This window comes from Azolla caroliniana, unplaced genomic scaffold (assembly GCF_043228905.1).
Source record: "Azolla caroliniana isolate FFs.n. ecotype wild unplaced genomic scaffold, voAzoCaro1.0.p SCAF_16, whole genome shotgun sequence".
NCBI classification, from domain to species: domain Eukaryota; kingdom Viridiplantae; phylum Streptophyta; class Polypodiopsida; order Salviniales; family Salviniaceae; genus Azolla; species Azolla caroliniana.
Window position 1 is genome coordinate 8,594,172 of NW_028230451.1, and position 14,601 is coordinate 8,608,772.

At 39.5% G+C, this 14,601-nt stretch overlaps 1 protein-coding gene across 1 annotated transcript; it reads right to left on the reverse strand.

The window, feature by feature from the left end:
• Nucleotides 1-2,930: 2,930 nt before the first annotated feature.
• LOC147853924 (putative aldehyde oxidase 1) lies at nt 2,931-14,190 on the reverse strand. Its single transcript, XM_087332488.1, has 10 exons — nt 13,872-14,190; nt 11,593-13,647; nt 11,112-11,380; nt 10,603-10,806; nt 10,229-10,447; nt 9,174-10,145; nt 5,775-5,870; nt 5,589-5,687; nt 5,223-5,412; nt 2,931-3,261 (listed from the first exon to the last, which is right to left on the reverse strand). The coding sequence occupies exons 1-10, from the start codon at nt 14,176-14,178 to the stop codon at nt 3,011-3,013; spliced, it is 4,662 nt and encodes a 1,553-aa protein (XP_087188614.1). The 5' UTR covers nt 14,179-14,190; the 3' UTR covers nt 2,931-3,010.
• Between the last annotated feature and the right edge of the window lie 411 nt (nt 14,191-14,601).

Consider the following 14,601-nt stretch of genomic DNA (forward strand, 5'->3'; position numbering starts at 1 on the left):
ATCTGAGAAGAGAACACTGGACCACTGTCGTGAAGATTTTCGGCAACAGTGTGAAAATTGTGTGGAACAGACAAAATTGAGAAGGTGTTCATTACACAAAATATAAAAATAAACCTAGGGCCTATTGAGATTGAGTGCGTATAGAGAGGGTGCAAGCAAGATTTGAACCTTGTACCTCCAATGTAGAAGAGAATTGATTTACCACTAATACTATTATCATATACTTTAAACTTTATGTATTTACTTTTCATATTCAAATTACATACGAAACAACAATACAAAACTGTGTGCACAAAACCATGGTTTTAAGCCAATGGTTTTGTGCATGTCACAAAGCAAAACTGTGTGCACAGAAACCATGGCTCCAAGCCCATGGTTTTGTGCATGGACAAACCTATAAAAACCCCTAGTAGGGCTTGTGTAAAGGGGGGCTCAATTTGGAGATCATCATCATCATCATCAATAATAATATAATACTCTTCTTATTCTTCTTCTTGACATTTATTTACTTCTCAAGTGTACAATCTTTCATCTTATGAAGTGTAATAGTGTTTCCTTGACTCTTAAAATTGACATCGTTCTCTTTACAATAACTTGGCAAACATCTTCCCTGGTCCAAGACCCCGGTGGTCCCACTCAAGTAGCACACGTGCACACGAATCTTTGCGACATCATTTGGTGAACCCGACATGAAGAGCGGCAAGGGAGGATGAAGATGGACGAGGAAGCTCTATTGGAGGCATACAAATACGAGAAACCGAAGGGACGAGGTTGGCACGAGTTCAACCAATGGGTATATCATCAATGAAGACCCACCAAAGTGCCATGCACGCGTTCCTAGTGTTTGAGCATCGTTTTGGTCAAGTCTTAGAGCGGGAACAAAGATTGGTGGGGGTGGATAAGGTCCTGTTGTTCGTGAAGTCAATTGATCGGAAGGAAAGGAAGCCAATTGAAATCAATCTTGAGGATGATGATGGAGCAAATGGCCTCACCGAGAATTGGGCCAAAGTCAAAAGAGTATGTTGGCAACATGACAAGAGGAAGATGGGAATCTTGTCAACAATGTCACGACCCATGAGGGACGATCGAAGGAGGATGAGACGCGGCAACATGCCACCACCGAAGGAAGAAAGATCAAAGAGGGAAGGCTCGAGAATACTCGACATAGAAGTCTTTATGAGAGAGGCATTTGAGAACTTAAAGTCACAAGTCGAGGTTGAAGAGAAGCTTAAAATGGAGCCCAAATCGAGGCGAATGATGATCGAGGAAGAAGAGACCTCCCAACAAAGGTGGGTTACTGAAGTGGTTGATACAAAGGCTCAGGTTTGGTATGACAACGCCAAGAGACTTCAATTTGATTTATTGTATATTAAGAGGCTACAATATGAGTTATGAAGGGTGGGGATATCCATTGTTTCTCCCTTGATTGTCAATATTAGAGATGGACTTGGCACTTTCGAGCAACATTCACCTAATTCGTCTACTATGGTCAACAATGGGGGCACATCATGTTTATTGAGTGTTATTCATGGGGAGTGTAGTGAATCATGTTGGCACAAGAGTCTACTTTTGATTCTTCTCCTTGTATTATTATTTATTAGGCCATCCTTAATTAGATGTTGGACAATGCCGACCAAATCAGCTACTTAACAATTAGGTTAGTCAAAACCTAGTCAATTGCCCATGGAGCATCATAGGCACACCTATTAGTGAGTCAAACAAAGGCAACTAGAGCATACAATTATGCACAACATGATATGTCATCTTGCTAAGTTATTTAGTATAGATGATGCATACAACGTTTTGGATATTCTCTCTAAATCATATTCAGCTCTTTAATGAGCTCCCGTAGAGCATTTTCTGATTTAACCCTTCGTACTTTTCTAAAATATTACATGTATATTCTAATTTTCAATAGCCAAATTATGCAAGGGGAGCTAGATACACTATAAAATAAGGATTGGCTTTATTTGTAGGGGCTCACAAGTTTACTAAAACTTAACAATAATGATTAAGGAGATCAAAGGCAAAACACACCGATTAAAGTCAATCTAAGGGTAAAACTAGTTCCCAAGGGCATGGACATTTGCATGGATTTATATTGGATGTAGGTAGATTAAAACTAGAGGAGATATTCACATTTTATAGCTTTTCGTTAGTAGCAGAGGCAGCTTTACAACATCATTAACCCTAATAATAATTCCACCAAAATCATTACCCCCACCTCATTGCTATAAATGGGTCTTTAAGAGAGTCATAGTGCTTACACGCATACAAACAAAAGTTACCCTTGGCCTTTTATTATTTTTACACACCCTTAAAAAGGATATAAATGTTCTTGCACGTCATGTAATAAACGCATTGCAAATCAGCCAAAAGTTTACCTTTAGAATCACTCATTTTTCTATAAGATCAACAAATATCATTATAATCAAACATTATCCAAGACAATACAAATACTGTCACCAATACATATTACTTTTAGTAAGCCCCAATAATGTTAATTCCTTAGTATCATTGTTGGTGGAGTTTGACCTAACAAAAAAGCTACTTGACTTTAATTTTGACTTTCACAAAACAAAATTACACGGGAAAAATATAAAACATTTCACTCATGTATGAGATAGTATCAATAATGTCCTAATAATCCATCAATGGATCGACAATCCTGACCTTACTCTAATAGGTACAAGTCTTTATATGAACTCTTTCATGATTTGTACGATATCCATGAATTACAATTATTCAAAGTTTTTTAATCCTTTCCTAAGAAAATTGGTTGTTTTCGTTCCTTAGTGAAGGGGGAATGCGTTGCTGTTAATATATACATATTTACACATACATACATATACATAGATTCATAGATAGATGGATAAATAGGTAGTTTAGTAAACCTGAGTCTAAATTATAACAAATCAAAGTGTACTCTATAACAAATCAAATATTCTTTATTGACATTAAAACTTATTAGAGCCGATGTGACACATGAGGCTTCATCTACCAAATAGCTCTACAAATGACCTCTCGAAGAAGCTGCGCTTTGAGTGATGCGATGATTCAAATATGTTTCAACGTTATCCAAACCACAAAGAGTTTTGACTTTCTCCATAGAGGCTGGGGTATCCAACTCAAAGTATCTCGTGTCCAACCTCTCATTATGGCATGCCCAATTCTTGAATCTATCTTCTCGGGCAGCTTCTATGGCATGTCGTACTGCTGAGTGTACCGACCCTGCCAATAGCAAAGGAGGTTCTCCACATGCTACACAAACATATTAACCCAAGTTAGGTAAAGAAATCAGCCCTCAACTAACACTGAATGGTTTGAATGTGGGTGATCTTTTGATTTTGAGATTTCATTGTTTTTGTTTGTACTCCATGGTTCGAATATGTATTTAGGAAACCATTTTGAATTTTCATCATCACTACAAGTCAATCAAGGACTACACAAATGGGCTCCCGACTAGGACATAACCAAGGGTTTACAATAGATTGGGCAATAGCAACTTGACATGCACGTAGGCCCAAGCCTTCTGAACCAGAACCTCACCACCCTTATCATTGACAGATAAAGTTCATTATCTCCCACCATTGCAAGTGCTTGCCTCATTTTAGAGACCTATGGTGGAGATCTTTCAAGAAAAAAATTACAATATATCTTACTTGAGAATATTACACATACCCATAACAAGATTCTTTAGTCTCTTTTTTAACATTTATTTACTTTGATTTGTTGTTATCAAAGAGAAGACAACACTTAAGATGTAATCTCTTGTTCAAGGTCTTTTATGCCATTTTTGGCCTCTCATAAGACATCAATAATTCTTTCTTTCTTTCATTTGCCCATCAAGAATACCATTTTGGGAAGCTTTCAAGAAAGCCATGGTCTCTTGCACAAACAAATGCTTTTCGGTCAAGCACATGACTTACAAAGGCATCAAAGCACATGCTTGGTGAACTAATATGTTTAATCATGCAATTTGACCACATGAGAAGAAAGGGAGTTTTAGCAAATCCAGTTGGAAATGCTTGTAGTCATATAGCCATGGTAGATAAAGGTCAAATATATTGTGAAGCCATGGTGATGAGCGTTTATTTATATGTTGATCAGCATGCGAGCATGGAAGAAGATGGATGAACATTGGGTCTTAGCCAATGATCACATGAGATGGGAAAAAGAGTCATGTATGTGTGTCCACCGCTCTTTGTAGTCTTCTACTTTGAGTCTCTGAGTTTTTTATTGGCCTATCATGGCCACAGCTTTTATGATGTTGTCAGACTAATAATTTTCTCATGTATGTAGAATTTATACTAATGAAGCATATTGTTTTGGAAAAAAAAAACAATGTTTAATCATGCATTGCAACATGGCATGACTTACAATTAGAGTACAACTTGGATGAAACCTTTAAATAAAGTGGAGATGTAAATATTGTAGACAACTGAACAATCATGTTTGACTCACTTATGTTCAATTATTTGGATATATGATGGAATCAAAGGTAAGTGCATGAGCTGAAGAAACCATAAAAGTACTTATATTACATATGTCCTTACCTCAAACTTGCTTCAAAGTGAAATGGGACCTTGAGGCATAAATTATGAGACTAGATACTTTCCACACATCTTTCTACCCAACCCAATCCTTGCATGAATTTCTCTCATAGTCATAGTGTGCACGCTCAATTGCAACATTTATAGGTCATATTTGACCTCCCAAAACAATAATAGAATCTATCCATCTATCAACTTGTCAACAAAAAGTGTTTTAAGTTCTTCTTTCATGACATTGTTTAATAGCTGTTTCCAGTCCTTGCTCCTCCCAAACTTTTAAAATCAGCCAAGATGGCATTGCATTGCTAGTCTAGTATGGTTGAGGACCATCGGTCCCAAATCTAGAGTTGTCGAGGCTGTTAGGCCTTGGGATTGGCATGTGGTTGTTACAATTAGCATTGCTTGTGTGGACATGGGTGCATTTATTTACAAAGTTGTGGCTTATAAAGTTGGACCTTCATTTAGAGCTAATGTAGGATCATTTTAGATTGCCAACATTGCAGGTCTTGTAGCTTATTCTCTCTCTTGAATGTTTGCTTTAAATGCAGGTTTTAGAAGCTTAACTATATTTAAATGCCATGTTTTCAGGGTTTGGGCTTTACATTACTGCGTTCTCTTGCATTAATTATTGCAATAACTAATCTTCAGTGAGAAATGTTATTCGCATACCTTTCGATGAGAGTATCCGATTACTATGAGCAGCACCATTGGTGATCTCCACCAAAAATTTCCGAGGTATGTTGTCAAGAGTTGGAGGCTTGTATGTCCATGTACCATTTGAAACTACCTCCCCATTGCCATCCACTTCATACTCCTCTGTCAGAAAGAAACCAATTCCCTGTACAAAGGCTCCTTCTATCTGTGCAAATACACATTATTTTAGAAGTGTAAGACACAAATTCAATGATACACTCTCACAAAACAGATGGAATTGGTTAAGCTCCAAGTAGATTTTCTTTTAAGAGTTTTGTTGTGAAGACCCTATAAAAGTATATTTTAAAGCCAGAATTGCCTCAACAATATCTCTTTTCAAACCTGTCCTATATCTACTGCTGGATTCAAGCTTCGCCCAGAATCATAGATAAGATCAGATTTAAGGATAGTAACAGCTCCTGTAAGAACATTCAGTTCGACCTGAACCAAGAAAGAAAAGCACATATCTCAAATGCCTATTTGAAAGCCAGAAATGGAGCAGTAAGTAGAAGGAAAAAAAATATTCACCTCAGTGGCTGCTACACCATAAGTAAGGTAGTTCTCAATGCTTTTATCCGGAAACCAATGAACCTGAGCTGACAGATTAATGTTGGATTCCGCTGCCTACATCCCATTGAGAAAGATGATTCTCTTAGAGAGTGTTCAATGAAACATACGTCAAACCTTTCAGGCAATGGAGATTAAAATCTGAAATATTTCATATGCATGTACGCGTTTGAAGAGTGGGAGGGTAGATGAATGTCAAAAACATAAGCTTCATTTTGAAATTTGACAAAATAATCACTTGAAAAAATCAAATGCGTCTTATATAGGTGGCCACCACTCTCTCTTGGAAAAGGGGTAGAATGTGAGGAGTTTCATTATAAATTCAACAGCCAACTCCTCTTCGATGAATTTAGAACAGGTTTAAACCGAACTGAGAAGAAACATACATAAAAAGGATCTGCAAGCAACATATATGAATACACAACTCATTATAGACTCAGACCACTCAATTTCCCAATGCACAAGACAGTAGTACCACATGAGGTTTAGATCTTAAAATTAGAAGTGAAACACAAATGTGAACAAAGAAAAGCAAGACCTAAGTAGGCAAATATGGTTGATGATAAAGAATAGATACAATAGATTTTTTATCATCCACAAGGACGTCAATTTGACCTATGCAACCAAATAAACATATCACCTTCTATGTGACTCCTTCCTAATAAGGGGGTTTACTAATCTGTAATAAAAACTCTCTATGTGAAAATAATGCATGTACAAATGTGCTCACCATTTTTGGTGAGGATTGATTATGACATTTAAATTATCATGACCACCTAACAAGTCATCATACTTCTCACAAGTTACCTTATATTCTGAGCATGTGAGAATTAAGTGACATCCATCCTCCACTAGGTTTTCATTGCATACCTTGCATATCTTCATACTTGGGTGATGATACCATGATGGTACCTCAACACCTAATTTGTGTGAGCAAGTTCGAAGAACTGTTAAGGCTCTTCAAGAGGCAAGGTTCATGGGGGGGTAGTAAGATGCAATTGGATAAGTTTTGGCATTTTTTCCTTGCATTAGGGCCAACATTGAGTATTAACATTTACAATGTTCGAATTTCATAATTTTAGCATGTTGCCACTTCATTTCTAGTTGCCTCTAGTAATCTATCGTCAATAATCACATACTTTATAGCATCACCTGAAAGTTCCAATTGGTCTTTTACTCCCCATCTTTTAAACCATTTCATGATGTCAAGCACCCAACGAAATGAGAGGATTTCATAAATACTCTTAATGTAACCAAATGATCAACAATGGAATGTTTTGGTCTAAAGCATTCTTGACCAAGTAATTGTTTGTAAAAATGTTCCACCTATAAGCTAACCTTTTGTTCCATGATAGTGCTATATAACTGGGACGTAACTGAGCTAACCATGATAGTTGGATTACCAAAATTTTATCCCTTCCTTTATGGATTGGTATAATCCAATTCATGACCCAATCTTCCAAAACACCTTTCTTGATAGCTTGATCCATGATAGAATGGTAGAAGGAGAGAGCATAAAAAGGCAGTATTGTTGATGGGCCATTGAAGGAGACATTATCAGGACTCAAATGGTAAGGAATGTATGGAATGCTAAAAGAGGAAGAAAGACAGAGAGTGAAACCCAAAATGTCCTATGAGACTGAGTGAGAGATTACCTTTGAAAATGTTGCACCCTCATGGCGAATAAACCATAATAAATAAATATATTGAAGTATATTAGTCAAATTGGTTAAGGACTAAAATATTTATGTTAAACTTCCTTTCACCAAACTTCAATAAAATATACGCCCATGTAACTAATGGTCTCAAAGGTCACTGCCTTTAGAAGATGCTATTGTAAAATTCATTCTCATTTCATTTCTGCCCATACACTTTTAACTCTAGATCATACCACATAGTTTAGCTTAGAAGTGACCAATCATGATTGTCCTATATAGTTGCAAGGTATCATCAGATATCCACACTTGAAGATCCATACAATGGTATAGTCTGTCCAGCTAGTTAGGAGACACTTACACAGGTTCTATTTATTAAACATATGTGCAAGAAGCAGGATGAATATGTCACATGCATAGATATAATATTGAGCTATTAATCCATCATGTTCCTCTGCCTTTCCAAATTACAGACGATCAATTGTCTTTAAATCATAATATGTAAACTAAAATACGTGGATTCATGTCAGCGTGAGCTATATGGATTGGGGAATGGGGCTGCCCACGAATGTCGTAGGGGCTAAGGTGAAGTTAGTTGTGTGCTAGGTTGCCTCTCATAAAATATTCTGCAAGCTCATTTACCATCTTGTCAAAGGAATAATCTATACTCCTCTGCTTTAATCAAGTTTAGCCAAATATGATCTCTTCTTCTTCTTCATAAGGTGCTGGAAGTTTGCTCTTGTGTGTCTAAGTATGCAAATCTCCTGACTCACTTCCTGTAGGAAGTGTCTCCTTGTACCACAACATTCTTCACCACAAGAATGTGTTGGTATGTCTCAATTGTAATCTGGGGAAGGACATTTATGGCTACAAAATACAATGATTTTGAGAAATCTTGAGTGACTCCCTCAAGGGTGAAGAAAGGATGCACACACTTCACAAAAGTATATACATCAACCATGAAGAAGCGAGCACAACTTCTGCTACAATTTTTCCATATATGGTCTTACATCTACCAAGATACACTGCACGCGCATTGGAGTTCCCTAATAGCATTATATCTATTATTTCAATCTTAAAAGGAAGGACTGTTTTATCAATCATTGTTTTCTCTCAGCAGTTCTCTATGAGGCCAAACAGTTTGGATATAAGGCAAGATATTCTAGGAGTCAGGCCCAACTTTGCTCAACTAATATAAGTAAAGCTGTAAGTACCGATTGATTCTCTATTTTTTCTAGAATCCGTATACAAAAGAGCTTTCGTAAGAACTCTTTGGTAAACATTCTATATTGTGTTTCTTTAGCACTGGACAGCTCTTTTGTGAAGCCTACTTCGAAACCTTATATGTAAGGCGTAAAATTGAGGAGTTATTTAAATCTGTTGTGCTGGATATAGATATAGAATTATATATTTGTAATCCATTAACAAAAAATCACATACAGGGTATCTGCACACAACAGGCCTTTCCGCATGTGGTTTCTCTTTTAGGTTTTGGATGTGCATCACATTGTGCTTTGCATGTATAACTCCTTTTAATTAAGTACTGATACCTGGGTTACTCAAGAAAACATCATTTCTTTGGAACCTAAGCAATTAATAGACTCACAAATTGCAGCAATGATAAGGCAATCAACGAAGCAATAATGCCCTGATCAAAGGGCAGAAACTAAAAGCATAACGCGACATTCCGAGATTGAGGACATACCGATGTGATCAAATCATGCCACGAAACATAGCCATCAGAAGACAGCTGCTCTTTCTGGAGTTTTAGTGGCATTAACCTGTCAACCAAGACCTCACATGCTCTTCTGGCGGCTTCACAATTACCTTCTGATGTACTGCTACTGCCAGTCATCCCACCATATGGCAAACTAATGGTATCTGCCTGAACCACCCGAACATTTAGTGATTCAGAAGCTCTGCTATTAGCCGGACATAAACAACTCAATCCAAAAACAGTAGCTTGCTTCACTTTAGTCCAAAGGCCTTGTCCAATCTCAATTCCCCCTACTTCAACAACTATGGATCCATCCTTAAAGATGCTCACTCTCGCAGCTTTGGCTAGCTGTTCCACATCATAAACACACGGTATAACTGACACCCCTCGTTTACGCCATGAGCTGACACTATTGAAGGTGGTTATTTCTTTCCTTGTACATTCGATGCGTTTCAGCATAGCGTTCCACATTGAAGGCAGCGTATAGCCTTCAGTTCCACCAGTGATGGATTTGGGATGGAACAATTTTGCACTGTCAAGTGTATGCAGATTCCTTGTAATCACAGTGTGTACATCTAAACCAAGTGTAGCTGCCACATGTTCCATTATTGTGTCTGCAATGAAGGATCCCTGAACATAGCCAGGAGCCCTCATTGCACTTTTGCTGCATAGATTGGTCTTGCATACTTTCGTATCAACATCCATGCACCCCCAATTATACTTTTTCAGAGCTGAAGAAAGTGTGGGCAACATAATTGGACTGAAATCTACTGACCAACCAGCATCGATGAAAAGCCGAGCTGACAGGCTAGTTACCCTCCCATCAGATTTGAACCCAACTGAATATATTGTTTTTGTTGGATGGCGCCCACCCATCATTAAAATGTCCGTCTTACGATCGAGGTACATCCGCACTGGACACCGCAATCGCTTTGCAGCGACTGCACATGCAGATGCCACCTGACATGAAAAATAGCTTTGTTAAATGATGAATTTATCTATAGAAGAAAATAAAATTGAGGTACTATATGCATTTCCTTTACCGTGATGTTTCTAAAAACCTTCCCACCAAACCCACCTCCTACTCGTCTTGTTATTACGCGTACATTATGGATTGGTATGCCAAGACAAGTGGATATGCACCCTTGCAAGAACTCTGGATATTGAGAAGAACTGTAGACCACCATACAATCATCTTCATCTGGTATGGCAAGCGCAGTCTGAGTCTCCATATAAAAGTAATACTGAGACCCTGTTTTCACCTGTGCAACAATAACTTGAAGCATCATTCAAAGTAGATATTGATCCTGAAATCTATTGCAACCCCTCTCAATCTCCTTCTAACATCCATGCCATGGTTTACAAGTAAAACATGCCAAGTCGAATGAGACTATAATTTTTTGTTAGGAATATGTACCTCGGCATTTGTTATTTTATGATCTGCTTCCAGGAAACCTTTTTCAATATCACCGACGGGTTCCGTACTTAGAAAAGCTGGCATTGCAAAGAAACTGTTCCTTTCCACTGCATCTTCAATACCAAGAATTGGTAATTCATGCACTTCATACTCCACTCTCACTATTGATGCACCATGCGCCGCATGTTCCCGTGAATCTGCAACCTATATGCAAAATGATAGTAATCATAGAGCAACTTTAATGGTGATACTGTTCCCCAACCACACACAACATACACCAGAATGTGTCTAGGTATCTCCCATGTTCAAAAAATATTAAATTTTTTTCTTTATTACAGATTGACACAGTCTTTCCCCATGTCCCAAAGAGTCCATGTTTCCCTAGATTCAAAGGCCTTTTTTACAATTGGAAGAAGGTTTGGGCACTTTCTCATTCGGAAATCATGGTAGGAAAATGGCTTAAACTTATATTGGTTGGATCACAATATTGATAAGTGGGGATTGCATACCACAATGCCAAGTGGATGGCCAACATATTCAACCACCTCTGTTGCAAACAGACATTCTATAGGAAGGTTGGGTAACAGTGGAGAAGGCCCCACATTCTTCCCATTTTTAGGAATATCCTCAGCCGATATGAATGCTACTACTCCAGGTGATTCAAGTGCAAGTGAGTAATCAATGCTCTTGACTTTTGCAGAGGCTTTTGTACTCAACACAAAAGCAGCAAATAAGCAATGCTGAGGAGAAGGAATATCGTCCACATAGACAGCCTCACCTACATACAAGAAATTCAACTTTTATCAGAGTATTAGGACGAGAAAAAACATATACTTTTTCTGCTAAAAGAAAATCAGAAAGCATGCATCATATTCAAAATTGGTTTCTGTTGTACTTGTTGCTAATTCAGAAACACTTTATTTATTTATTATTATTATAAGAAACAGCATGCATCGTTGTAATCAAGATTTGGTGCGAGTGAGGTTGAACCTGAAGCTTGAATAGCTGCTTCGGTTTTCTGAATCGGCTGGCCAATAAAATCATCATCTTCATATGTTGGCACAATTTGATTACCAGATATGTTGAAACCAGGCTCGAGTACCTCATTTGGCATGGAATTCCGCATAGATATTTCACTACTCTGGAATGTTTGTCCATTGTTTGGTTGTTTGGCATCATCTCCCACATTTGGGATGCTTGAGGCCGGGGCATCATTTTCTACATGAGGCAACAACGGCAAAAAAAATTCAAAGAGCAGCCCTACAGCTACAGAATATCTATAGGCATACTTTTTCGTGTCTTTCAACGGAACAGCCAGCTCATCCTTCAATATCCTGATGGCTTCCATGAGAACGTTTTCATCAATTGATTTACCAGTTAAGTAATTCTCAACTGCATGTACCCTAATGGCATGGGCATTGCCAAATGCACCGAAAGCTATTTTGGCATCCAGAATAGACCTCTCTGAACTTCCTTCCGACCGGCATGATATAGTGACCAAGAATGCTGCATTAACGAATGCCAAAGCATTTCCTAATTCACGGGGAGCCGCTCGATAGCTTTTGAACAACCGCTGCCGGTTTGTACTTAGTGGAAGGAAAATGGATTCTAGTAACATATCTGGCTCAGGGAATCCCTTCTTCATGAACTCTTCCAAAGCCATGATGGATGGCTCCCCACGAGACGCAACCAACTTCACTGTCGCATCAATCACGAGGAATAGAGGTACTAAGTCTGAGGCAAAGCGCAACCGTTGGGCCATGATGAGGTTACCTCCGACACTAGCTCGATGGCGGACATGGGGGTTCGCTACTTTCTTTAAATGTGAAACGAGACCATCAGTTACAACGTTATCATAGTTACCACACATCCCCTCGAGTAAACCTATAAGCTTCTCTATAGTAACAGCGGCCCCTATTTCAAGCCCAATGGGTGTCTTTTGAACGGCTAAAAGCTCTGGAATTCGGCTTATATCCACATACACTCTAGAAGGGACTGAGTCTTTATAGTATCCCCAACTGGTATTCCCAACAGTGAGCTTAACCCTGTTTCTCTCCCCACATTGAATTGACTCCTGCAAAACTTCAAAAGCATGGTGTAAAGAGCTTGCTTGGACCCATAACCTCTCCTCTGCTATAGTAAGACCTTTGGTAGGCTCTCTATATCTAATAGATAAAGGTGGGGGGGCATCGAGCTCCTTGCGATGTAAATATCTGAGATTGATTTCTTGGATGAGGAAGTCTGGGAAATCCGGGTGGATTGGAGCAGCAGTACAAGTAGTGGTAGCGCCGGCTGCCGGTGCCAGTAGAGGCGGAAGAGAGCAGAGGTTAGCGTCTTTACGGGAAGCCCAGAATTTGTTGATCCCTAAGTCTTCCACATCAACTTCAGCTGAGAAGCTCTTGCATGCATCCAGGATGGGGCGGTAGCCTGTACAGCGGCAGATGTTGCCAACAATGGCTTTCTGTGCATCGGAAAGGGAGAGCGTTGGAAGAGTATACTGGAAAGGGGATTTACTGTGTGGTATCATTGTAAGAGAGCTGCTGGAGGTAAGGCTTGAATCATGGCTGCTAGAGTTAGGGTTGGAAGTAGGTATTATTCCGTTACCTGCTGCAGTGGAGCCATTAGTAAGTGTAATGAGGAGGGGGTTAGTAGCAGTTGAAGGGTGGATGTTATGCAGTCCATCAGTGAGGAGATTATGTTGTGGTGGCACAGGAGAGGATGAGGCATGAGTGCTAGGGTTAGGGTTAGGGTTAGGGTTAGGGTTTCCATTGGTGGTGGTGGTGTGCAGCAGGCAGCTGGAGAGGGCAATGCACATACCGGGGGTGCAGAAGCCACACTGGGAGGCATGGAAACCGGCGATGCGTTGTTGGACGGCGGAGAAGGAGGAGGAGGAGGAGAGGGCTTCGATGGTGGTGATGGAGCAGCAGTGGAGGGAGCAGAGGAGGGCAAGGCAGGCATTGATGCTGGAGTGCTGAAGCCGCCGGTGGGGGAAGGCGGGGTCGGGGTCGTAGGAGGTGCAGAGGACGAGGCAAGCGCCACAACCGCCTGCCCGTGAGTGAGTGAGTTAGATAGATAGAAAAAAATTAAGATCACTAAAAAAGGGGGAGAAAACTACAACTGTAGTGATGAATGGATGGATGGATGGATGGATGGATAGATAATTAATACATACATACAAACAAATTACAATAGCATAGCATAGAATAGAATTATAGAAAAGTGACATGGATAGTAGGTAGTAGATAGTAGATAAGAGAGTGGTGGTGTACCTTCGGCGCAGGAGAGCTTGGTGCCGGTGAAGCGCGTGTGGGAGCGGAGGAAGGAGAGGAGGGTGAGGGAAGGGTCGGGCGACTCCACCTCCACCCGCTCCCCGTTCAACGCCAGCACCACCACATTATTATTATAATTATTATTATTATTCACACTCACACTCACACCACTACCACTACCACTACCACTACCACTACCACTACCACTACCACTACTGCTCCTCCTCTTCCGCCAGCCCGCCTCCTCCGCCTCCGTCACTTTAGCCGACGCCGCCTCCACCTCCGCCTCTTTCGCCGCCGGCGCCATCTCCAAACGGACAGCGACACCAACACCAACAACACCAGCCTCTCTCTCTCTCTCTCTCTCTCTCTCTCTCTCTCTCTTAATACATCTTTCTTTCTTTCTTTCTCTCTCTACACGGATTCTTCTTCTTTTTATCTTTTCCCTTCTTCTCTTCCTTTTTTTTTTCCTTTTTTTTTCCTTTTTTTTCGTAAAACTCCTTTCTCTTTCTCTTTCCTTTTTCTTCTTTTTCTTTCTCTTCTGTTTTTCTTCTTCTTACTATTTTTTATTCTTTTTCTTTTATCTTTCCCCTTATTCTTATTTTTCTTTTCCCTCCTTTTCTGTTTCCTTTTCCTTTTCTTTATTCTTCTTCTTTTTTTTTCCAAAAAAACACTACTTCGCATTAGTTAGCAAACAAAATTACATCATAGAACACCCAAAGTTCCTCTC

Excerpts from the sequence above, each read along its gene's own strand:
- LOC147853924 (XM_087332488.1), bottom strand. The coding sequence starts at position 14,178 with ATGGCGCCGGCGGCGAAAGAGGCGGAGGTGGAGGCGGCGTCGGCTAAA. Across the intron at positions 10,146-10,228 it reads AGGTTTTTAGAAACATCACG|GTGGCATCTGCATGTGCAGT; the intron begins GTAAAGGAAATG and ends TTTTCATGTCAG. Across the intron at positions 5,688-5,774 it reads ATGGTGTAGCAGCCACTGAG|GTCGAACTGAATGTTCTTAC; the intron begins GTGAATATTTTT and ends TTCTTGGTTCAG.